General features: G+C 38.2%; 2 protein-coding genes across 2 annotated transcripts; one reads left to right on the top strand and one right to left on the bottom strand.

Annotated features, from left to right (window-relative positions):
- Nucleotides 1-4,295: 4,295 nt before the first annotated feature.
- Nucleotides 4,296-5,695, top strand: sfr1 (SWI5-dependent homologous recombination repair protein 1). The gene is made up of 3 exons (XM_061039916.1): nt 4,296-4,698; nt 4,875-5,225; nt 5,313-5,695. Exons 1-3 carry the CDS (start codon nt 4,603-4,605, stop codon nt 5,499-5,501), a joined length of 636 nt encoding a protein of 211 aa, XP_060895899.1. The 5' UTR covers nt 4,296-4,602; the 3' UTR covers nt 5,502-5,695.
- cfap43 (cilia and flagella associated protein 43) lies at nt 5,578-25,355 on the bottom strand. The gene is made up of 38 exons (XM_061041009.1): nt 25,282-25,355; nt 24,813-25,066; nt 24,527-24,623; nt 24,258-24,425; nt 23,889-24,042; nt 23,528-23,672; nt 23,287-23,369; nt 23,046-23,177; nt 22,806-22,919; nt 22,624-22,701; nt 22,330-22,478; nt 22,012-22,115; nt 20,854-21,003; nt 19,686-19,846; nt 19,416-19,580; nt 19,199-19,329; nt 17,703-17,868; nt 15,687-15,797; nt 14,934-15,011; nt 13,878-14,003; nt 13,682-13,786; nt 13,475-13,591; nt 12,743-12,934; nt 12,329-12,535; nt 12,089-12,175; nt 11,840-11,920; nt 10,793-10,921; nt 10,568-10,687; nt 10,289-10,396; nt 9,995-10,081; nt 9,820-9,908; nt 9,483-9,693; nt 9,176-9,288; nt 8,827-8,986; nt 8,471-8,635; nt 7,348-7,428; nt 7,106-7,259; nt 5,578-5,877 (listed from the first exon to the last, which is right to left on the bottom strand). Exons 1-38 carry the CDS (start codon nt 25,353-25,355, stop codon nt 5,702-5,704), a joined length of 5,022 nt encoding a protein of 1,673 aa, XP_060896992.1. The 3' UTR covers nt 5,578-5,701.
- Nucleotides 25,356-25,563: the final 208 nt, after the last annotated feature.

Genomic DNA, 25,563 nt, shown 5'->3' with positions numbered 1-25,563 from the left:
GGGAGCATGACTCCAATCTCTGCTAAAAATGAAGGAAAACAAATGAACCCCAAGGACAGAGGAGGAGCTGCTTTTCCGCTCACGTTTATGTAGGAGCGTGGATAATGCCATATTTAACAGAAACAGGAAAAGGGGGCTGTTTTTTATTGTTTAAATGAAAACAGACTCCACGATGGGGGGGAGCTGACCGGCTCGTGCAGACCTCATACTGGTGTTTGTGTTTAGGATAACAGCTCTCCAGATTAGGGCAATTTCTCTGGAACAAAGGGTGGCAGCAGTTTCACAAGTGCCCAAATTAGGGGTGATAAGAGTTCAGATGGAGTGTGCAACATTGCAAATACGTTATTAATTCAATCAAGTTCAAATATATGGGTAAGAGAACATGGATGATTCACAGAGAAAGTTATTGGCTGTGAAGAAATCTCTGCACTTTTATCTCAGTGTCTGGAAAAATCTCCTGCAGGCGCCATTTCTTTCTCGTCAGGCACATTTTTGTTCAGTCTTAACTATAAATTATAATCCATGGTAAACTCAATGACTGGCTCTGCTTTAAGCAGGTATTTTCCAAAGAGATAAACGGCAGATTTATCACACTTTGTTCTCAGTTAATCTAGTAAACCTGTCTGTAAAAAAAAAACAGCAGAGGATAAATTCCTCTTTGATCTGGTCTGAAAAAAATGAGAGGTTAGAATATTTTACTGGACTTCTACTTTTATTGAACTTGTTACTTGTAAAAAAGGATAGAAGGACATTTTGGGGAATGAGCATGAACATTTTCCATTTCAAATTCTTTTTCAGTGCTTCTTTACTCTCGCTCACCTACAAAATTATGTGCACATATCTTTGTTTGGCTTTATTGTTCTTAGTTTAATCCTTCACATGTTTTATTCAACTAATGTAGAAAACTCAACATCAGATTGGAAATTAAAGACAACAGATAATTATTATATCAAATATATATAATATTATTATAATCATTAAAGTCATTTCTCAAGCAAACAAAAATATCATCAATTCCAGTTTTCTTCATTGTTGGGAAAAAGCAAAGTCGTTGTTGTTTTATATAATTTAGGTTTTGTGAAATGTCAAATACTTTTGTTATGTTTTAGACCTATGGATTGAATGTTTAATGCAGGAATAAATTAGAGCAATGGTTCTAAACTGACCTAAACTCAGGACACACCACCCACTCCTTAATAACAAATCACAACCTACATTTCTGATATTTTTCAACCAATAAGATTTGTATAATGAAAGATTGTGCAGTTTGGACCCCAGACAGAAAAAAGACACATAAGAAAACACTGAAGGTTCACTGCATGTCAGGAGGTTTATGTGATTTAGTTATTTCGTACATGAAAAGGAACTGGCAACAATGAAAATCAAATATCAAGGGCGGCACATCCTGCATTTTTAGACTCTGTGTCAAATGGTTGTTGTACACCTATAGGCATGTTTTGTAAATCTGGCAGATAAGGAAGTGTGAGCAGACAAGGTGTTGGCACCACTTAAAAGTGATAAATCTATGCAAAACATCCTTTCAGCCGAACAAAATTAAAGTGGCATCACCGCAATCTTCACAAGCGCAGTTTATCTGATAGGATATTTCAGAGAAACAGGGTCAAACAATGTGTTGTGTTTCAGAGCATATCTAAGAAAATCCTTCTTTTTCGGGACAATGAACCCCTCAGTTACAGGCATGGTCTGGATGATAAGTATGTTTATTTATTTACAGTATTTACCATTTTGTCTGATGTCAAGCTCAGGGTGAGAAGCCCACATGCTACAATAACTAATGTAGTATCTCTGGTTTACAAATCAAACAAACAGGGACTCTGACAAATCACTTCACTGATTCTATATTGATAAGAAACTGAAAACACAAGTCTAGTGAAAATCAGGACAAGAACATTTTGATACCTCTTTACTGACACTCAAGAAGCCAATGTTAGCAGTCTACCAATTGCTATCTAACCTCACCTATATATGTATGGCTGTTATCACTGTACGCTAGAAATGTATACCTGCGCCATTTTATTGTATCAATGCTGAAATATCCACCCAGCCATTGTCAATAGGCTACCTCTTATCCCATTCAGGATACATCATTCTATGTCAGTGGGGGGTGGGTGTCGCTTCTGTGTGTTCAGGAGTGAGACCGCTCTGTGGTAGAAGCTGTTTCGTATTAAGCTTGCAAATCTTAAAGCAGAAGTTGAACTTTTCAATCAGCACATGAGCATCTAGACTTTGACAACTTAATTTATCCCAGAGGGCAATTAGGTTCCAATTCTGTCCCCAAATCTGCCATGGCCACCGTTTTATGTTGAATAGTATCATTCTGCTCATCCTAACGTGCATCTTGAGAGATTAACAGCCTGCACAAACATGGAATAACGCTCTTAGTGTCCTCCTCACACACCTGCTTTTGATGAAAGAACTGGCATCCTCACTCACTATCTCACATAGCCTCTAGATTCTATAAATTCATACCAGCTCAGTTACTTCATGTAGCTGAGGACAAGAGCAGTATTTCATGTCAACTTTTCAAACGTTTGAAAAAAGCCAAACAGCCTCCTGACTCACACACATAATTATGATCAACCCTCAGCTTTGCAAGATTAAGCCATATAAAATGTTAAAAATCCCCATCTCCTGGGGTGTGTAGTATCAGATTGCCAACTTCTGATGTTCAAGTCTAGGCAGGAGAAGGTTTTACTTCACACCTTTTTCCTCAAGGCGATAGAAAAAAGGACAAAACGTGGGACACAACCACAAGTTTCACTCCTTAACAATCTTAACAACTGTGATAAAAACTATGTCCGTACTAGTTTTAAATAAATCCTGTAATAGGGATTAAGCGACTGTTGAGAAGAGGTGACTCACAAATGAGTCGACCCTAGTAACTCAGGGTATCAAGGTAACTCTAAAACAACACTGAACCATTCTTCAAGCATGCATACAAAATACATCATGGGCTATTCTTATTCCTCTGAGCACTTTGTGAAATATTGCAGTTGGAATTTTTAATCCTGCTGTAACAATTACATCTAATACCCTTCTGATACCTTAAAATTACTATATTTGTTTATATATATATATATGTATAGTATATTACGGAAGAGGATTATGGCCACACATAAAAAAAAAATAGAATTCTGACTTTAAACTCAGAATTCTGACTTTATTCTCAGAATTCTGAAAGTTTAAACTCAGAATTCTGACTTTAAAGTCAGAACTACGGGTACCTGTAAGGACCAACTCCGGTGGATAGTCACTGTGCAGGACTGAATGTTATCATTTGTCATTTTGCATTTCATAATTGTCCACACACTTCCTTCAATATTAATGCCAGCAGACTAATATCTTTCTTACATTTGTGTCCAATATGAATGATCATAAAATGCTTTGTAACATTGTCAAAATACTGTTTTTTTAAACCTTATTTACCCTATCTCTTTTTACCTATATGGAATAAGGGGCTTCATCAACATTCAACTAAAGAACTGAATGTAAATGTGGTGAAAAGAGTAAGTTGGCTACTTGTTTAAGCAATTCCATAGTAGTTTACACAAAAGTTTCAGCTGGATGGTACACCATCTTGCAACTCAAAAAACAAAAATACAGTATCATTAAACCATAACTGTGCACACAGCAGTGACAAAGCATGCCACGGTTTTTGCTGCTGTTTCCCAATCCAGTATGCTCCAGTCAGTCCTGTACGGTCCTGCACAGTGACTATCCACCGGAGTTGGTCCTTACAGGTACCCGTAGTTCTGATTATAAAGTCAGAATTCTGACTTTTTTCTCAGAATTCTGAGTTTAAAGTCAGAACTCTATTTTTTTGATGTGTGGCCCTAATCCTCTTCCGTATCTTCCGTAGTATATATATATGTATAATATATATATATATGTATATATATATTTATTTATATTTATATTTTCTTCTTTTTTTATTTGTGGTATCTTAAATAATTTCACTGAGACATATCTATTCTCTCAATTAGACTATGTAGGTATTATAGCAATTACAAAGTTAGGCTATATTAAAAATAACCATGACTCGTAGCTGTAAAGTTTAATGTAAATTTCATTTTGTTGCATCAAGTCCACCGACGCACATACGTGTGAATAAATTAACTCAGAAAAGTAGAGTAGTGAACTTTTGAATTTATGTAGTCCTACTGAGTTATAACATTGACACTTCGAGGGATAAAATGTGTGCTTCTTTCTGTAACCTATCAGGTCGGCAAAAACTACAGGTCCCATAATGCTCCTCGGTCACACGTCATCGAATTTTGTCCAATCGCTGACTTTGGAGGTTTTCTTGAGCTGCAAAATACGGAAAACAGAAGATTCCTTGCTTTCGCAGTTTACTACTTCTAAGTCGTCGTTTTTTTTTAAAACTTATGTGTTAAAGACTTGTGAAAGCGACAAGCCATACAACTGGCGTTGTGTTTGTGTCAGTTTCTGATTTTAAAAGTGTTTTCGCGGTTATGAAGGAGCTTTTTGACAACTAGCTAATACTGATCAAGCTTTTTCAGTTAGCCTTTACTGTTTCCACAACACAAGTTGTGTTTAAATGGGCTAAAGTTATTTTCACCAATGGAGATCACTCCCAAAGCAACTAAAATAAAACCAGTGTATTCTTCCCCGTGTGATTCGGTGGAGTCGAGCCCCTCTGAATGTAAAGAGGAAAAGGTAAGAGCAAATGCATTTGTAATGTGGTACCCAGTTGAGTCAGTCATGCTTTCTTGTTTTTATGCAGCCAAAGGTATCACGCGATGTTGTATTCTAGTTATGTCACTATTAACCGGACATTATATAATGTATTGGATTATAAAGTATTAGTGATTCATTTTTCGTCATCTCCGCAGCATCATCAGAAGCTGAGCTCCTCTCTAAAGGAGAGGCTGAAGAGAACAAGGCGCTCCTTCACCTCGCCCCATTCTGTGGCCAAACGCCTTTGTGTTGATGAGCAGGAGGAGGATGGCAGACAAGTTTCAGCAGATTCCCGAAAGACAGTTAATAACTCTCCACTGATCATTCCCCACGTTGATGTAAACAGGAATGAAGTTAGAACAGGGAGTGAAAGTTTTGGACCCAGTCCAGAACCTACTCGTCCTCCTTCACAAGACTTTGCACAACGAGACCAACTGAGGAAGGAGGTGAAAGACAAGATGGAGACTCTGCGCAGACTGAAGATGGTTCAGATGTACAGAAGCAAGGTATCCGCTTCCTTTTTAAGTGTCTTGGTTGATCTTAAAATGAGCATAATGGGATTCATATGACCCCCCCCCTTTCTCTCTTTCTAGAATGATCTAACACAGCTCCAGACCCTGGTTGACAAGTGGCGGAGCTGTGCTCAGGCTGCTCTGTATGAGCTCCAGTCAGATGTCCCCATAGACGGGCGAAAGGCCAGCCTGTCAGAGCTCATTGACCTCTTTGGTCTGGACGGTGGTTTTTTGCACTTTGATCGCACAGAGGAGGACTTTACTACCTAATCTTTTTTTTTGTAAACACATTATTTGATCAGTTTACAAAAAGAAACTACAGTGAAACAACCACATTTCAAACATCCAGAGTTAAATTATTGTTTAATTTGTTCCTGCTATTTTTGTATGGATTCACAGTTAAAGTTGTAAATGTGTACTTGCTAAGAGAATTATAAATAAAATCTATTATCTGTTAAAGAGAAGGCTGCTCAGACGTGTTTTAGCTGATCAAGTGAAGGAAAGTTCTTCATCCTCAGACGAACCACCTCTGCCCTGAGAATAGCCAGGTCCTCCGCCTGCGCTTGGGCTAAGTCCTTCAGCTTCGACCTCTGAACGATTTCCTGGTAACGCTCTTCTGTTCCGGCTGCTTGGTGTTCCTCTGAATCTAAACACAATAAGACAATGGAGAAAATCAGCAGGGGTGGCAAAAAATACAAGTGTTGATTCCACTTTTCCACAAATGACAGGCCCTGAAGTGAAATATGCCCACAGCATAGTAAAAGTAGATCTCTGAAAGACATGTCTACTGGCTGTTTGTGAGCAAAGCTAACTGAAGTTGACTTTATATCTGTGACAATTAAACATAATGAATTCAAACTTCGGATAAATTAAGATAACAAATTGGGAATATCTTAAATGTCTCTGCAGACAGCTCTGAATCTTTTTCAACATCTGCAGTGTTGGCTGGTTCACTTTCATCTGTCTCATCCACAGACTAAATATTAATGGAAGAAGTCTGAGTGATGTCACCCATCTGTTACTGCAGGGGGCTGCAAACTGGAAGTCCTGTCTCAGCCTTACTTTCAGTCAACTTAACGACAGGCTGAGAGCTGGAGCTGAGGCAGGTTTTAAGCCCCTTGACAAATCGTTACATCGCGGCCACCTAGCTACCCGCCTAACTATGAATTACACGTATTGTTCATTAAATTAAAGCGTTATTAAAAAAAAAATGTCACCCCCGTACAGTGTGTGCCCATGATGACAATAACTAATCAGACCAATATTGTTTTTTGTACCAGGCTGTCAACATTTCTGCTGCAAAAACAGGCATCTTTGAATGGGGTGTGTAGCCAATGTGACTTTCAGGGCTTTTGGAGCCAGTCTCAAGCGGACACTCAACAAACTGCAGGATTTTGCACTTCCGCATTGGCTTCATTTTTCAACACCAGAGGTTGCAGCCTGGTTCCAGAAGTTCTCCTTGTAATTCAAGGACATCCCATTCACAGAAGATCTCTAGTTCACCGTCAAGTTTCTATTTCTTGCTTGTTTTGTTTGGATGCGTCTTATACATGATTTTCCTTCTGATTAGTGTCTCGTGTGATATGCATGGGGAAGAAAGTGTGCAATGAAGCAAAATAAAAGCAATGATTGGATTATTGCATTAAGGCACAACTAAGTAGCCAGCCAGTATTGTAGAGTGCATATGTTTGTGTTAAAACTGTTGTGCAAAAGTGAAAGAAGTTGTCACAAATATGAATAAATAAGTCTAGATACCTTAAGACTGAACTTAAGTACTGTGATGAAGTACTTTAGAGCCTGACCCTCACTATTTTTTGGTGGAAAACAACATTTCTTTAAAGTTGATTCATTAAAGCTAAAATATGTTTAGTTACCCATTTGTTCATAGATATGTCTCCTCTCTGCCACAGCCACCTGCATGTTAGGTAGCTGCTGTTCTACGACTTTGGTCTTCTTAGCTTTGATTGCTGCCTGTTTACTTAGCTGTTCAATCTTTTTTCTGCGATGCTGCACACTCTGTTGATGAGTCTGAAAAGAAATCCAAAATACATCTTGACTCAAAGGACAAAGTAAAGAGCTGATAAGTGAGATGTTGCTGCTGCTGCTCTTGTGTTACCTTCTTCTGGAAAGCGATAGTTTTCTCCAGAATGGAAACCTGCTTGGACATGCGGCTGTCTTGATCTTTGCTGTCGAGGTACTGGTGGGCAAAAAAGGGAATAACTGACTTTTAGGAAGTTTGGAATGACAGAACACAACAAAGGAAAATGGTTTAGCTCTTTTGTTGAAAGATCCCACAGCAAACAGAAGGAATGCTTTATCATAAAACGTTCAGGATGGATTTGTTTATATTCAAAGTTATCTCTCCCATGGTTTCAGGGGCCTTAACAATGACGGGAAGCTGCATGCCATGCCTCAGCAGAGCCACCTGAACCGTTTGCCAGAGGAAACTGGCTTAGAGGCTTGGAAACATGTTTGTGTGTGCCATGCCGTGCCATAAAAAAACATGATGGATGACTCATTTGATTTTGATGTGTTTTTTCATTGCTTAACCATCACCTAACGGATTATATTTCATATCCCTTACTAACAAATGTCTTGTGCTCTGTAAAGGGTGTGAAAGGGTTAATGAATTGCCACATGGAGCAGTGTCTACTTGTCAGGTTTAGTGCTCTGTATTTAATTAAACTGCCTGAGATTGACATCTGATGCCAAATGAATCAGAGGAAGCTTTTTCTGTTGACCTGGAAGTTTGAATCATTACAGAAACATGGCTGATGTTTCAAAACAGGGATCCACTAATTTGGAGAACATTTCAAAAAGATGCAAAAAACAAAAAAGAGTTGGGTGTGGAGCCTGCGTGAATAGGGTGTGTCTGTGATAAAGGATCCTCCATCTGTACTCAGGGATGGTAACAATTTTCTGTTCTGAAAAACATCTGATGCTGCCAAAACCAAAATACCTGTCTGTATATCACTGACTGAGGTTTGGCCAGGAATGCTATCAAAGCTAAAGTTTCATCCAAAAGCTGCGATTTCATGCAGATGTTGAACTTTTGACGTTTAATTACCTCGTCTGAATTAGGTTTAGCTTAACAATCTCATCACTGTAACAAAGCACTATTATTACAGACTGTTTTGACCTAATTTTCATATTGAGGCAAAGCTTCTAACAAATAGAAAAAGAGGAACAAAAAAGGTATGTGTATATTTGTTAACTAGTAGTATCCTGGTTACACTTACATCTTGTTGCTCCTTACTGAGCTGTAACTTCTGAACGTCCCTCTTCTTGTTGTTGAGGTCCTCTATTTGCATCGCCATCTTCTTGTGCTCCCACTGCAGCTGGATGATGCCCTTACGGAAGTCTTTGCACCCCACCATTGAGGCGATCTTCTGCCCTCCAAGGGACTGATCGTACAGATAAAAATCATTTAACAGATACAGAGGGATTCGATCAATACTTTGGCTTCCTAAATCAAGTCCTAAGTGTACCTGCAATCTCAACATTTTGTGTCATGCTTTGATTTAGATCCATTGTAAGAATTTCCTTGTTTTCAACAAAAGACTGTGAATATATGTATCTGATGGTGCAGGCTGACCCTGACGGTTGTGTTGAGGTCCTCCACCACACTCCTGGGGTAAAGCACAGAGTCAGTGAAGTCAGCAATCATGTCTGTGAGGGACACCTCCACCTGGTCGGGTTTGAGCAGTACCTGGACCATGATGTCCATCAGAAAACGATTCCTCTCTTTGTGCAGCCTAGTAGGCAGCAGAACAACAACAATCCTCAATAACCATTAACATATAATACAGAAGAAGACATTAGTTTAAGGACTTGTCATTGTTGACTTCTTCTCAGGACATCCATATGTTTTTTTTTTACCCAAGTATAGAAATAAAAACATCCAAAGCTGCTAATGGTTAGATCATTGAATGGCAGAGTCATACCGTTCAAGCTCATCAGAGAGATTTTTAATTTCCTGTTGAACAGCTGTATCATCATCTCTCCTCTTCTGCTGAAACGCCTGCATCTCAGCAAGAGTCAAAGCATTTAATTTTACCTGCAAATGACATGTTGACAAAAAACAAGCCAGTTAATCGGCTGGTCTGGGAATTACCGCAGTCGTGTTTGGCGAAAAAGATTCAAGTATTAAACAGATTATTAAATGATATACTAATTGTACATTTGCAGACTCCCATGTAACAAAGTTTGTCTGCATTTCAAATCTTGAACATGTCCATGTCCTCATTTCACCTTTTGCTCGCTCTCTACTTTTGCCCTGCGGACCAGACAAAACTTATCCCAGATCGAGCGGTTCAAGCCTTTTGGCATATTCTCTGGAGCATCCAGGTCCTCCATGGCCTTCAGCATTTTTCCGAGTGCATCGGGAGCCAGAGAACCACACAGATGCTGCTCCTTAAAAGGGTTGGAGTTGTTGTCTGTTTGAGTCCTCATCTTTTGAACCCTGATGAATCAAAGACGTGCAAAAACATTCGAGTCGTTTAAATGATTGTTTATGAATCTAATAATGAACACAACTGCTATGTGTTTCATGAAAGTAATTGTGTGATGAGTACTACTACTAACTTACCTGGGTCTACGCTTGAATAACTTATAAAGGTGATCGACCATAAGGCCTGGAACATTGAAGAACTCCTTCCTGAATTCTTTATCAAGACCCTGGGGAGACATGGAGTGATGTTTAACTCTGTATGTGTTCAATCACTTACAGTCAAAATAATTCACTACATAACAAGCGGCCTTACTTTGTCCTCAGCTACAGTGGTGTTATAGTTCTCATGAAACAATTCTACCTCCTCTTCATGTGTCTTCAGCTGCTCACCAATTTCATCCTGACAGAGAAATACATGATTGTTGATATTACATTATTGGCTGTCCTAAAGCATAAATAAAGTGCGCTGCACAGGTTAGCTCTTGCAAAGCAAGCCTGAGCAATGGAGAAGATGTTATACAAGAATTCACTGAGGTGCCTCACAAATAACAGAATCTGGAGCTGACAGTCAAATTCCTTCAGCGTTACTGTGCACAGGTTTTCTGACCTTGTATGTCACTGTTTTTTCAAGTTTGCGCTTGAGCTCCAACTCTCGATTTGTCATCTCCACTTCAACGAGGACTGAGTAGGCAAGATAGGTCATCTTGAGCTCTTCCTGGAAAAAAAAACATAAATGACAGGATTTTATTTTTCAAGTGTCAAATACTCAAAGAGATCGTCATTTTTTATTTTTTCCTTCAACTATGTAAAGAAAATGAAACAAAATGAAAGCAATGTGAATGTTTTAGTCTGGCCGTTTGTGTGCGAGTACACTGTATAGACTCACCTGATATATAGTCATTTCACAGTTTAGTTTCTTCTCAAACAGCTGTTTCAAAGTTTCATCAAACCTTTCAGTCACGTCCTTGGTGGCTGCCTGCAGTTTTTTTATTTCATTTTCCAGAGCCTGCAAAAAGACGGTACATGGATTATTAATTATGACTACTTATCAGAAGTTTAATACATTTAAGATCATAGCAAAACAGAAATGGGAGTGTAATGAGTGTAATACCTTTTTGTATTTCTCCTTCTCCTCATTCAGGTCTTTGTCTTTCTTTTCGTACTCTTTGTGGATTTTCTTCTCCTCCTCAGTCCAGTGGATGACAGGTTTGGTCAAAACAAACTCAGGCGGAGGTATTTCCTGTGGAGTCGATTCAATAGAAACTATGTGCCCCTTTGTACAGATTTGTCTAATTCAACTGACACTGCTTCAGCTGTAAAAATAAATCTAAGTCATCATTTGTTCATGTTTTGGGAACTGTCTTATGAAACAAGTGCAAAAAAGGCAAACCTATTTTTTCACCCTCTTGTTTTCTGTTTCTCTCTCCAAGAAATTTAACTTTTCTCTTTAAACTTTGTGATCACATTAAATAAATGTGCATTAATGAAAATCTTTAAATAACTAAATAAATCTCATGGTTGCAACTAACAATTACTTTTCCTCCTCTATTTCTTTATCTATCTTCACAATTCCTATTTCCCATTTCATTAATTGATAGATTAGTTTCTTTTTTTTTATCAGAAACCGGGTAGAGAGAGAGAGAGAGAGCGAGTCCCCATAGGTCGGATTTGAACCCGGGTCGCCCACTCCTGAGGACTTAAGTCTTTGTAAATGAGACGTGTTCACTAACCCTTAGGCTTTCGATGCTCCATTAAGTAAAACATTTTATCATACTTTTTTTCAGCAAAATCAGCAAATCTTCACATTCAAGAGCAAAACCCACAAAATATATGGATTTCTGGCTGAAAAAATGTTGAACAATTTCAGGTTTTCTTTCAGTTGTCTAAATTGACCAATCACTGATGCTTTAATTGGCATATATCCTTTTTTGTAGAGATATTCAAGCCTGCTGATTTTTTAGAAATAGTCCAAACCTATCTCATTATAGCTCTTCGATCAGCCTGGTTTCAAAGAGGCTCTGTGTTATTTCTGGTGTTAAAGAAATTTTAATTAAACTGTCAAGCAAGTCATTAGATGATATTTAACGTTAGAGATACATTTCAGGCATTGTGCTTTTACAATACAAATGTTAAATTAATTTTGAATATTTTGTCCCACCATTTTCAAGATGTTCTCTTTTTTCACTTCAAGCGCTCCATCCATCATGTTATCAAGAGCTCTCTCTCGGAAGTTATCCCCCTGCAAGAAAGTAACAATCAAATCACCAATATGAAAAAACTCAACCGCTTTCACTATTACATACACAGAAGAATGTATTGATTCATTTTGTGTAAATGGCAGTGAAGAATTTGTTTGGAACAACAAACCGAGTTAAAAAACAAAAACACATTTTTCACAGCAGCGTACTTTGGCAGCCAAACGTCTCTGCTCTTCCAATTTCTTCCTCTCCTCCTCCACTTTCTGTTCTGGGGTGAGATACTTTTCTGCTTTGATCTAGAGTGGGACAAAGGCACATGTTGCACTTTTTCACTTATAAAAAAAAAAAAACAATATAACCACCAGGTTGTTCAACATGTTCATCTTTGTTTCTTGAACTTTTTGTGAACTTGTCAGCTACTTAGATTTTTCACGAGGAGGTTCAGTAACCTCAGAGTCGTCCACAGTGAGGAGCCTCTCTGGCCACTCGCTGACCGTCAGGCTTGGCTCCCACAGCGTCTCGTTCATGTCCAGTTCCAGCATGATCTCCTTGATATGCTGGTTCCTGTCCCTCACACGGCTGAGCTCCTGCACCTTCTGCTTGTGCATGGCCTCAAAGTTGGCGTTGAACCCGGTCTTGATGCGATAAATCACATCCTGCGTTTAAAGTGAAATTTGACAAGATTTAATTCATGATCATTATGACAACAGCCTGTTGCAACATATTGTTTATAAATTTCTATGTGCTCTTTACTCTATTTTTTAATGATTTTTTTGTTTTTGCTTAGGTGTGTTTGCTTTTGAAGACATAATGTGGAGATGTAACTTTCACACTTTTGCTGAGATTTTAGAGCAAGTTCCCACCTGTAGTAGAATCATCTGGTTGATCCTCTGTTCTGTGGTCTGCAGGCTGAACTGATCGTAAATGTAGGGATTGGAATATCCTAACTGAGCAGAGAAACTTCCTGTTACAGCGGTGCTCTCTGCCCCGTTACTGTCCTCCCCCTGCTCTTTCTCCTTCGCCCCTGTTGTGTTGGAACTTTTCTGTGGGCTGCTCTGCTTCACAAAAAGGTGGGGAGAAACACTTTGAATGAAAAGGCTGGAAAAAATGTTGGGGAGTGAATCTGTGGCTACAAGATTACTAACTTTATCCCAAGAATATTACAGTGATGAGAACTATCCTAACAACTCTCTTCTGGCCACACAGCCATAAATCTCGATCAGTTTCAACAGCGGGGGATTGGCACAGATTCAAGCATTTAAAAAGTCACAGCAGTAAAGGGTCACGCGTAGGACTGTGATTCACAACATCCAATTATTTTCCAGCTGTAAACCTGTTGTGACTTGAATGGTTTACCATAAAATGTATTGCCAGAGAGCAAACTCCCACGTGCGAAAGAAGCTGCATTGTCATAGCTTTAAGTAAAACTTTCAATGTGTTGTTGACTTTGCATGATGCATCTCTGTTTCAAATTAAAAACAATAACACTATCATCTGTTGCATTCTAACTCATTACTTGTGCTTTTTTTTTTTTTGCAATGTTGACAGGAATCTAGACCACAGACTGTTCAGGCCTGTGGATCAGTTTTGCTTACGATGCAAGCAGCTTTTTCAAACTTCCTCATATCCTGAACCCTGCGAAGGTCCTCCAGCTCTTTCTCTGTCCGCTCCCTCAGTGGGTAGTTTTTCACCTCGTGTTCAGAGTGAAAGGCCTGTGGAACAAAACAAGGAAAGATAAAGACCTCTTCAAACTGATAGTAACATACTGTGATAATAAAGAGCTTGTTCCTGAACCACCTTACCTCAATGGCCTTCCCTTTGACCTTCATTGAATCCCAGCATTCTTTCTTTAGGACATCACGTAGGTAGCTTTTTGCTAACATCTCCCATTCGATTTCATTTCTTACCTATAACATCACTGCGTTAAAAATCACTAACATCATGACCTCAGAGCCAAATTCAAGGTTCATTGCATTGATGTCTGTGCATGTGGATTACCCTGATAACTTCCTGCTCCACCATGGCATCCAGTCTCCTCTGCTCCTCAACATCCAGGTTGAATTCGTTGAGTTCCAGACGCTCGATTTCTGGGAGGGTCTCATTTTCACGCATCATCTCCTGGATCTGAAAACAGAAGAAAAACATCTCAGTTTTTACTCATAACTTATTTTAAAATCTGCACCTTCCTTTATTACAAGTATTTTGGCTAGACTGTTAAAACATTACAAACATACAGTAACTTTTTTGTTGTGGTAATTTGTCATGATGAAGTCTATCTGGCCAATGTGTCATTTTTATAGAATATAAAAATATTTTCTTGTCTACGTTTGCATAATGGCAGACTTTTTTTTCTTACTTTCACCTACAAATATATGCAATTTAAGGTAATACATATAAACAATGTGGCACATTGAACCATAAAAGGCAAAGGCTTTTTGTGCATTTATTTGTATAGGACAGTGGGTAGAGTCAGAACTTAGAAAGAGAGAGAGAGAGTGAGGAATAACATGAAAGAAAGGAGCCACAGGTCGGATCTGAACCCGGTCCGCCTGCCTGGAGGACCACAGCCCCTTTACATAGGGTGCTCGCACTAACCACTCTACTGGCACCCCATAACAGAATTAAAAAACAGATTTTTGAAAGACATAATAGAGCTACATTAAAGGAGGGCATACATTTACTAACATTGTGTCTTCATGGTGTATGTATTTTAAATGTGAATACTAATTGTGTTTTGTATCAGTCATAAGAATGTCACAGTGTTTATCCTTTAGCTTTTGATTACTTTTAGCTCTGGTGATCTAGCATTTATTTTTCTCTGATTAACCGTGTTTAAAAATGTTTTCCTGGGTGGGGAGCTGTAGCAAATTACTTACAGGGAGGATTCTTCGTGAATTTAAAGGCTCAAGCTAAACGCACTGAACGATGCTGTATCTGGCCTGCATGTCAAGTCAGCAGGTTTTGTCTAATGTGATTTCATTTTTTTCTTGCTCAAGAACTCATGAGTATTTCATAAACGAGAAGTAAGATAAGAAAAGATTTGATTTCACTTACAGTGTCACGCAACTCTTTGAGGGTTTTCCTCATGTTTTTCCTCGCCTCAGAGTATTGCTCACTTTCTTCCTTTAAAACCTGTTTAACACAAACAAAACAGAGTAATAAATTATGCCCTATCTTAACATCACAGCACATTACAATGGAAAGTTAGTTTAATTACAAACACAACAACAAATACCTTATTTATTATACGACAGATACATGACAACACACATGATAAATGAGTGATGAAATAATGTGGTGTCTAGCGCTTTACTTTCAGCATGATTCAGCTTGAATCAAACAGAAGCCCTCACGGTACACATGAGTCAGATCATAAAGCATGTGTAGCATACATTCAGGAGTGAAAGTGCCTCTGCCAGTTTCCCATGGGCAACTACCATCCAGGTGTCAAGCCCACATTTCAAAGACTGCCACACCTTCGCTATCATATTATATATCATATTATCTAGAAGCTTTGTCAGGTGACAGTGTAGTAAATGTGTATCTGCTGTATATTAAAATAACTTACTAATCGGTTGATTGTTTTCACTATATAATAACAGACCATAAATCAAGGTGTTTCACAAAGAAACTCGGTGCCAAAAGCAACACAGCTGCTTTTTAAAGATCACACACAGGTGCAAAGGAAACTTTCGTAATCCTCCACCTGCAGTGTAGTAGATACAGGAGAGAAAGTATCTAAACATAGTTAACATAATCAAGATGTTATGCCACCACCGCAAATATTACAGCATGGTAGTCACTGACCGCCTCTCGCCTGCTCTCCAGCCATGTGAGGTGTGAAGGTGGAGCAGACAGCAGGCTGTTATAACTGTCATCCTGCTCTGTCACATCCACACTCTCTGCTTCAGTACTCCCCTGAAGAGCACAGAAAAAAAAAGATTTAAAGATGGATAAGGGGATTGCCTAAATGTAAACAGGTCAGTAATAAACAAGGCCTTTGTATAAATAATAGATAACAAATTCACTACAGAACTATGCAGTATATGGCCATGCATTCAGTATCAACACAAACATGTACTTGTTCTACAAAACAAACACTTTACACTATATTTTCACATTACAAGTCTGTAATGAAATGTGTTTGTTGACACTGTTTTCGAGAAGTGTTGCTAAATATTATAATAATAATAATTAGGGCTGGGCACGTTAACGCATTATTTTCGCGTTAACTCATTAATTAATTATCGCAGACAATTATTTTATCTCGCATTAACGCAGTTTTTATTATTTATTTTCTTACTGTAAAAGCCTGTTGCTCACTGGCTTTTATTTTGTAAAATTCCATCGTGAGCGAGCCTAGTATGTTGCTTACTTCTTCGCATGACTGCTGCGGCGCTCACAGGAATGAGGAAACATCCAGAAAATAATTGACAGATAATCAAGCATGGAGAAGGGTACGGAACATTTACATGGCCATTTTCATTTTAAAGTTCTTCCAGACGGCGCAGTCGACAGAGCCAAAGTCATTTGTAACCACTGCGAAGTTGAATTTTCTTATCACCGGAGTACTTGATAAGTACTCCAAAATATGTTGCAGCCAGAAACTCAGGCGGACGTTGAAAGGTCGTTTCACTTGTCTTCACTTTATTTAAGCGTTTAACAAAGACCCAGTACCTTCATTCACTCTGCCTACGAGTCTCTTCAGCTGCTGAATAATAACTACAGCTTTTTTGCTAACTCCGGAGCATCACAACAACAAAACCCTAACTACTGCAATTTCAAAATGACAAGTACAACTAAAATTTGTTTGTGGGGTCCCCGATAACCAAACAATAAACATCAATGTTCTCAATTGACTTGTCACACTCTCCCCCACTTTAAAAATGGCGTCCCGACATTTTCATTATACCTCTTAGCCTAAAACCTTTCTGGGCATTTTTTTTTTATATAACAAACAGGATGACATTATGCCCTTGCAGTGGCAATAAGCTTTAGTTTTGTATTTATGTGCTTTGATTACATTGTTTAAGTTGAGAAGTACATTTACAATAAAAGTGCACTATACACTACTTTTGAATTCATTATTGGATTTTGCGTATAACAATGCGATTAATCGTGATTAATCACAGGAACTCATGCGATTAACGTGATTAAAACTTTTAATCGTTGCCCAGCCCTAATAATAATACATAAGACTTATACAGCACATTTCTGAATTCTCAAAGATGCTTAACAAAGAACATCAATATACAAGAAAACAAAGAAAACAAAACAGAGATGAAATAATCTATGAGAAAGGGAACAAAGCAGGGAAGGAACAGTTTGTTAGTGGTTGTAGGCGATGTTGAAAAGGTGAGTTTTTAGGGATTTCTTGAAGGTGGTAGTGAGGGGGAGTCTGATGTTTTTTTGGGAGGTTTGCATCAGCAGACATGAGAGTGCGGGTGGATAATGTGCAACCAGTTGAGGAGCCCAGACAGGGAGGGCGGGAGGGGGGAGCTACCGGTACTTTATATAAAAAAATAATAATAAATGGAACCTGAGCTGCTGTAATCCCCCTCTTGTAATTTGTTGTACTGTTGATTTATGTTGAGTTTCACAGAAGGGTGGCATTATTTTTTTGGCTTATTATTATTTTCTACCTATCTTTTCTTTTGTTGTACTCTCAACATCACTGAAAATGACGACATGCCCTCAACAATTCCTCAGTATATAAATAATCGTTCAAAGAATAAACAATGGAATGAATGAGCAACAAACCCCAACACAAAGATTACAGTGTTAAGAACGGCAGAATAAAAGACAGAATAGAACATTATTTACCTCAGGGCCCGTTGGTTTTTCAGAGCCAGGTACTGTCCCTTTACCCCATGCAGGCAGATCAATGAGGACATGATTCTCTTTATTGAACATTTTCATCAAGAACATTTCCATAGACTTGCTGTGCAGAGTAGCTTCAATCATCTTACCACCATCCAAACCTGTATTTCTGTATGGAGTCATAAAAACACACACGGGAATATACATTAAATAAACCTGTTTGTTTTAGGTGTTGTTTGTTATGAATGCTGATTCATAAAATTCAAATAGATACATGAATAACTATTTGTATGCTGTCTTGAAAAAAAATGAATTAATATGAAAACCGCCAATAAGAAATGTTTTCATAGTAGACAGAATTGTAACAGCAGTAACAGAAGTTTTTCAGTAAACAATATTTAAAAAATTGAAATATTTAAATGATCAAATTAAATTTTTCTTCCATTGACAGTTTGTGTAAAAAAAATTAAAAGATTTATAGGAAAACCCTGAATGCTAAGCTTCAACTGTATTTACACTCTCTCCACTAGCATTGTTGTTCGTTAACGTAACATGATTTTTTAACGGAAATACGTTTTCTTCACTGCTGTTAAACACATTATTACTGTGTAGATTAGTGTTTGGATAAATAAAAATGCTCAGTGTTTTTTTTTTTGGGGGGGGATAATAAATAATGGTATTGCATCAGTACTGGTCAAAAATATATAGTTAAAAAAAAAAGTAAGTTATTCCATAAACCAGCTTGGCTGTATTATTCAGGAAATGAAACTCAGCTTCAAGTAAAAGGACAATTTATATGGAACTGACTTAAAGTAAAACAAAATGCCCATGTTGATCATGACAGAGCAAGTCACTCAGTATTATGGTACAAAATATTAAAATGGTATTCATTTAGGGGTGGGGGTGGGGGAGGGGGTAAGCTCAAGAGCACAGAGGAATTTGTTATATAGGTCTTACCAACAAACACATTTGCTGCACTTTTTATTTCACTGTTGCTTTTGGTCTTTAGATGGAGTGTTTGACAATGAGGCTGGATATCAGCAGAGTTGTCCATTAAACTCCCATAATACCATCAACCCTTTTATCACTTTTAGATTTAAGCAGATAATGGGTTGGATTAAGTGAACCAAAACCAAATAAAAAAGGACCATTACAGGAACAATGACAAAAACTGACAAAATTATTTAAGATATTCGGAAAAAGGAAGTGTCAGCTAATGAAAAAAAGAAATGTTTTTAATAGTAGAGGCAAGCACAAGGAAGCACACATTGTCTGATTCAGAGGGCTGACTGTTCTGTGAAGAGTTTTCTCTGTAGCTTGTGGCCATGACTCCCCTTGACCCAACACTTCAGCTGTATTTATTTATTCTGCTCATGGCCATGGCTAAGAGAGGAAAACATACTAAACTGCCTAAGTGTGACATCACGCCTGTAAGCAACAGTTCCATCTACTGGTCATATCAATTAATGATGAAAGCATGACAGAGTCCTGAGATTTACCTGAGATTAGTGCAAAGAAGAGAGCCATCTTTAAAGCCAGCAGTGAGGAGTGTCTGACTGTCAGCAGAGAAGGATACACTCCTCACTCCACCCAGACGGCATGAATGACACTGAAGTTCAATGTACCGCTCCTGTGTGCGCAGAAACAGCATGGTAATACACACTACAGGCAATGAGACACTGTGATTTAAAAGTTTGAATGAAATTATGCCCCCACCATGGAAACAGTCTCTTGGATGCGTAATAGGCCATCTTGGCCTACAGAGGCCAGCCATAAGTTATGTGGAGACAGAACGAGAGAGGCAGGGCCAAGAGGATGTCCCTTCACTTCCTGCTCTGGTGTCAGCTGAACCACCTCTTGGCTAGAGAGACTGTCTGTGTCCTGAGCGAAAGAAAAAAAGCAGGAGGGCAGGATAATAGACATACATGAGAAATACTGAAATATTCAAAACACAAAGCGTTGCAAAGAAAGTTTCTGGCAGTAAACCTGGGGAAGCTGGAACCGCAGGAGAGTTTTCCTTTTGTGGCAGTAAGCAAAGACCTCACTGACTCCAAGAACACAGGATTCAAGAGGGTGAGGCACTTCATATCTGCACACTTTGAGGATGTTATTGGACAGAACTCCGTGTCTGTCTACACAATCTGTATCTACAGAGAGACAGATAGTGATTTGAAAAAGGGTAAAACCACAAGTCATAAGAAGTATTAGGGAATTTTTCATGTAGTAGTACCCCCAATCTTGGAGAGCAAGCTTATCCTTTTACTATACACAACACATAATACTTAAACCGTCTTATAGTTCTTTTGTTTGGAAAGTAGAAGTGCTGTATCTGCTCAAGCAGGCATATTAAATGACTCTTGTAAAAAGTCTCTATAAACATATAAAATGTATGCTTTCACCAAATTGAACGTTTTTTTTATCCTGACTTGATTCCTGACAAAGTCATTGGTGTGTTTTATCATTGTGTTAGCTCCTTTACACACCCTTCAGTCATGTTTTTTCAGTGTGTGTCACAACTCTTGATGCAGCCACTCCCTAGACTTAATGTTTGCAATTCGCACTCTGTTCCAGAGAGCCGACTGTCTCATGTCTTTTTTTGTTCAACATAGTTTCCCAGTCTGTATAAACAAAGGGTGTGTCTTTGTAAACCCCTCAGTCGTTATTCTCTCTTTTTTTAATAGTGTTAGTGACAACATGTCTAAACAGTATAACAGGATAAAAAAGTCCAGTGGAGTGCAATTAATCGGTTATGCTACTGTCTCTGGCAATGGTTAACTCTTTGGAAGAAAAACTGAAGTCCACAGTCAAAGACTTCCTGTCAATGAACGATGTGATTTCCGGACTCGAAATGATAAGAACGAGAGCAAACCCAGTATTTGAGATAATTTACTGCCTGCAAACGGTGTAACTGTGTCATAAAGGAAGCTACAGGCTACATTTTTCGTGTTACTTTTTCACCAACAAGTACATCTGTCTCTTATCTGTTCTTTATTATTTTCATTTCTCTGTTCTCTGGTGGAGTTGTAATGGATAATTTTATGATGGCTTGTTTTCTACAAGTGCTGACCAATATACAAAGTATCAAAATAAATAAAATAAATATGATTATCAAAACAGTATAACAAATATTTTAATCTAATATTTAGTGCCGTACCTGAAATATCCCTCACAGGCAGAGTTAGCACTGTGAGCATGTTACCATTTTGACTTTGGCCTTCCTGTTCTCTGCAAAGTGCAAGTACTTTCACCTCCCCAGAGTTCCTGATGCTTTGACTTGACAGCGACAGGATGGGTCCAGGAACAACTGAGAAAAAGTAAACCAAATGACAGAAGTGCGTATGAGGACATGATGCTACTTTATATTTAAATAATCAAACAGTATCAAAAATAATTGTCCTCTCAAGTTAAAGTGTTACTAGATATTTAGTCATTATATCTTTAAAACAAGTCCAAGCCGTTCACTTGTGCATTATGTGTACAGTGGTTTTGTTTAGCATAAGAGGCTCGATGTAAATTTATTCTGGGTTAGGATAAATGTTCCTAGATCACATTTCAGTCCTGTATCTACACTGGGATCAACCTATCACAGTCCTATGACATCATCTGTGTGTTACACCAAGGCTTCACTAAGTTTTCCAAATTAAGTTATAATAATTGGAAAAAAATCTTGAGGAAAAACTGAACAAAACAGTTTATTTCATGATTTTAAGTCACTATTTATATATATGTATTTTAAAAACCTATCAAAAGTTGCAGCTCTATGAGGTAATTAATAGCAAATAAAGAAGAAGAAAAAAAGAAGAAGAAAGAATACTGACTAAAGCAAACCTATGGAGACCCTGAAGTCCAAAAAGTAAAAAAAAATATATATCTTAACTTAGCTTGTGTGGACAACATGTCTCATAAAAGTTTTCTTTTTTTACCTTTTGGGACTTCAGGGGCTCCATAGTTTTGCATAGTTTTGTACAAAGCAAAGGATCTTACATTAAATTGACTCTTTAATGTTAATGATTAAATTGCTATCCTATCGGTAGACCTTCTTGCAAGCGTATTCTAGCTAGTAACCTGCAAAAGGTGCTGTTCTTATTCACATTTATAGATGAGCACTAAACTACAATATAATAGATACAGTTCGATTGTTCTTACTCAAACAAAGCACAAAGAAATATGAAAGGTGATGATGTCAGAGGGTTGTGATTGGTTGAACAAACGTGGGACGCTGATCCAGGTACATGTTCTGCTTGATAAAATCACATTGTGAGCACAGCAGAACAGTAGCATGTCTGATCAGTTAAGAACGGTGTATTCCTACCTGTGAATCCTATGACTGTAAACCTTTTTGATGGCTTTGCATCTAGGACATAGACATGTGAGTCTGAGGCACTGGTGAAGAGATAGTGTCCATCTTTTTCGAAACTGTAAAGATATAAATGCAAACAATAAGAGAGCCTGCAACAACGGAATGTGTTTTCTGTTTCCTGACCAGAAGTAGAAAGGCTGTTATCATCTGTGTTTTATAGGTATAGATAACTTACCCATAAAAAAGATAACTGTTTTATGATAAGATTAATATTTAAAAGTAGAGTGTTAAAATGAAGCTCTGTAGCATTTAGGGGTAGAGGATACTTGCACAAGGTGATCCACAGGAGTGTTGTACAGGTGAACCTGGTGCACCAGGCGAGGCTGTTCTTCGCTGTTCAGGTCAATGAAGAGGACATATCCTGAAGTTGTTCCTACAGCTGCATATTGTGCAACAGGACAGCAGGCCAGACTTGTCACCTGAAAAAACAAAGTACCAGTTTTCATTTTTTTCCTGTTCTGATCATTTTAATTATTTAAGCCATTTCTACATACTATCACAACAGGTGTAATAACTACCCTATCCTATTGTTTTTACTGAGTGTTCAGATGTTGTAAATCTGACCTGTGTTTGAAGAGACAGGGATCCGAGGCAAACGCCATCTGAGGACCACAGCTGCAGTTCTCCAAACTCCCTCACTGACTGCAACCAGCAACAACACACAAACATCACTGCTCAATTAAGTGACCCAAATTACACATGCTGTCTCCAGACACAGTCATTATTGAGTAACATAAGTGTTTTACCACACAAATATTTCTGCCAGTGTGCAACAAAGCTGCTGCCACAAAGTTGCCACTAAGGACATCCAGGACCTTTCCAATCTCGTCTGATGTTGGGTTCAACATGTAGATTTGTCCCTGAAAGACAAGAAGCATGTTATGTGTCTTTAATAATAGATATATTTTCCTCAAATAAAATGTTATTTTTTGTATGATGGGGTATATTGTGGGGTTTTAGGCTACATACAGTGGTGAAGTACTTACTGTATTAGAGGATAAAAGTAATGTTTCTAAGTCTGGTGAGAGCATCACAGTTGTGACAGCGGTTTCTGTTTTCCATGTTTGAGTAATGTTGATCTGGTTCCCTTTCAATTGTAGACAGTGCACCACATTCTCCTGTAAAACATATTACAGTTACTTCAGATTGAAGTTTCCCTGATTATTCTTCTTTAAATGTAGTAGGTTTCATACTCAATGAGCTGAGGAGAGTGGCATGGACTTATACCTTTCCGATAGTGATCAAACCATTCTTGTTAAGGGTTAAACTTTGAAAGTTGCTCTGTCGGAGTTCAGGGGTGGCATCAGCAGCTGAATAAAAAACACAAATCCAATGTGTGAAATGAATTTTCGAAAAAGTCTAGTTCATTTTCATTATATTTTACAAAGCTGTGTGTGTGTGTTTGTGTGTGTGTGTGTGTGTGTGTGTGTGTGTGTGTGTGTGTGTGTGTTTGTGTTTGTGTGTTTACTTGTGGGGTTAAAGAGCACTGAGACACAGAGGCTCTCTGGGTCGACAAGCAGCAGAAAGCCTTCCACACAGCCCACATAGAGCTCTGATTTGGCTGTCCAGCAGATGGCAGTAATAGTTAGTCTGGCTTTGGTGCAGAGTTTAGCCTGCGTAAATACATGCAAAGTGGCATGAATAGAATAGAACTTTATTTGTCAAGTTTACATTTTGTCTTTGTTGGTATGCCCGATAGAAATATTGTTTTCCCATCAAATTTAATTGATCCAAAAGTGACTGCGGCATCAAACAAAAACAAACATATTAATTGATGACAATGTATTTGTTTTGTGGGCAATGGTGTGTATGTGACACTCAGATAATACCAATATGTTGTCTGCCTTGTCTCCCTGAAGCCCTGCGATGGCTGATGGAGGCATCTCTGGACCAAAATAGGGAACTTTTTCTTTTTTGACAATATTTAAGGTGGGCATCAAACTCTCAACAAAGGAGCCATCTGTTGCCGGTAGCTCTATCACACTGCAACAAATAAAATATTATATGGTACAGTTTAACACAAAAGTACTTATTACTTTATGTAATTTTCAGTCCCCATTGTACAGCTGACATTTAAAATAAATGCTATTAATGTAGTTTAGTGATCAGTTATGTTGCGTGCACAACACTGAAGAACTTCATGCTCATATGTGATTTTATATTGAATTTACTTTCTTGTGTAGCCAGGTCTAATATACCTTTGTTTCAGAACATGAAAGCTGCCACTCTTCTCAATATTCCAGACAGTGAGGCCAGTAGTGCTCAAGGCACAAAGCTGGAGCCAATTCAGGGGGTTGAACAACAAAGAAACAATCCCTTTCCCAGCATTTGGTTGTGTACAAATTTGCTCAGCATTTTCCCAGTTCCTGAAACACACAGCACAGGTATGATTACAGTAACAGGGATCCACACTCCAAATTAACATGAATGAAAATATGTTGAAGTACAGTAGCTCTCAGTGGCTTACCATACTGTAATGGTGTGCTCTGGAAGAGCTGAACAACAGCCTAAATAAGTACCACCTTCACTTAACGTCAGGGATGTGTAGTCCAGTTGGGCTGCCCCTACAAAGAAGAATTGGAAAGCTCTTTAGTATTTATTGATAAAGAATATAAATACTGGTAGTATGCAAACCCAATATCTCTTGAAAGAACATTGAGGTAACATAATAGATCAAATGGCTCCTTATCAGATGGGATAGCATGGCTCAGATTAAGGTTATGTTTTTATTTGGGGAGGAAATATCACCTTACCTTTTAATTCATTCTTTAAGTGAACCTCTGGAAAAATGTAAACAAATATTGATGGACATAGCTTTTGCTCAGAGAAAGCAAAAATGCCATTATTGCCATTTGCCGTCAATGCACCAACCCCTCTGCCAGGACTCTTCAGCACACTTTGAATTTGTGTCTCCAAGTTGAGGAAACAGATATGACTCCCACTCGAGTAACATACAGTTGTATTGTCGACATATGCGATACTCTTGTTTGTAAACCCTTGTATCCAGCTGGAGGGAGTAAAACAGAGGACATACGGGTCAGAGTAAACCAGCTATCTTAACAACCACAGACACGAGTTATACAAAACAGAACGACATAACGAAGCAAAATGGATAGGTACGTTTGTAGTGTCGAAATACCTGATTTCTAAACTTCCAATATCATCCATTTTAAGATAAGAACAAACTCAAACGTTGAACTTTTTTCTCCGACACAAACAAACCAACGGGACTGTCGTTGCGTATCCCTGGCAACAAGAAAGCCATGCAGGTGGTGGTAACCGGCGTTTTCTGCCATTGGCTAAAGCTGTCGCTGCATTCAAGTAGTGTTGGGATAATCGGAAATTTTAACTTCCTAGTATTCGTTGGCTTGAACGTTGTTAATGTCTGATAATTCAAATATTGTGAGGGAACTTTTCGGCTGGTTAAAAAATATATATATCCTTGGTTGATGTCCAATTAGAGCAACCTAGTTTAGTTGTGACAGTAACGACATTGTTTTTAAT

This window comes from Labrus mixtus, chromosome 6 (genome assembly GCF_963584025.1).
Source record: "Labrus mixtus chromosome 6, fLabMix1.1, whole genome shotgun sequence".
NCBI classification, from domain to species: Eukaryota; Metazoa; Chordata; class Actinopteri; order Labriformes; family Labridae; genus Labrus; species Labrus mixtus.
The sequence above is the reverse complement of the archived record's forward strand: the minus strand, read 5'-3'. Positions and strand labels throughout refer to the sequence as shown.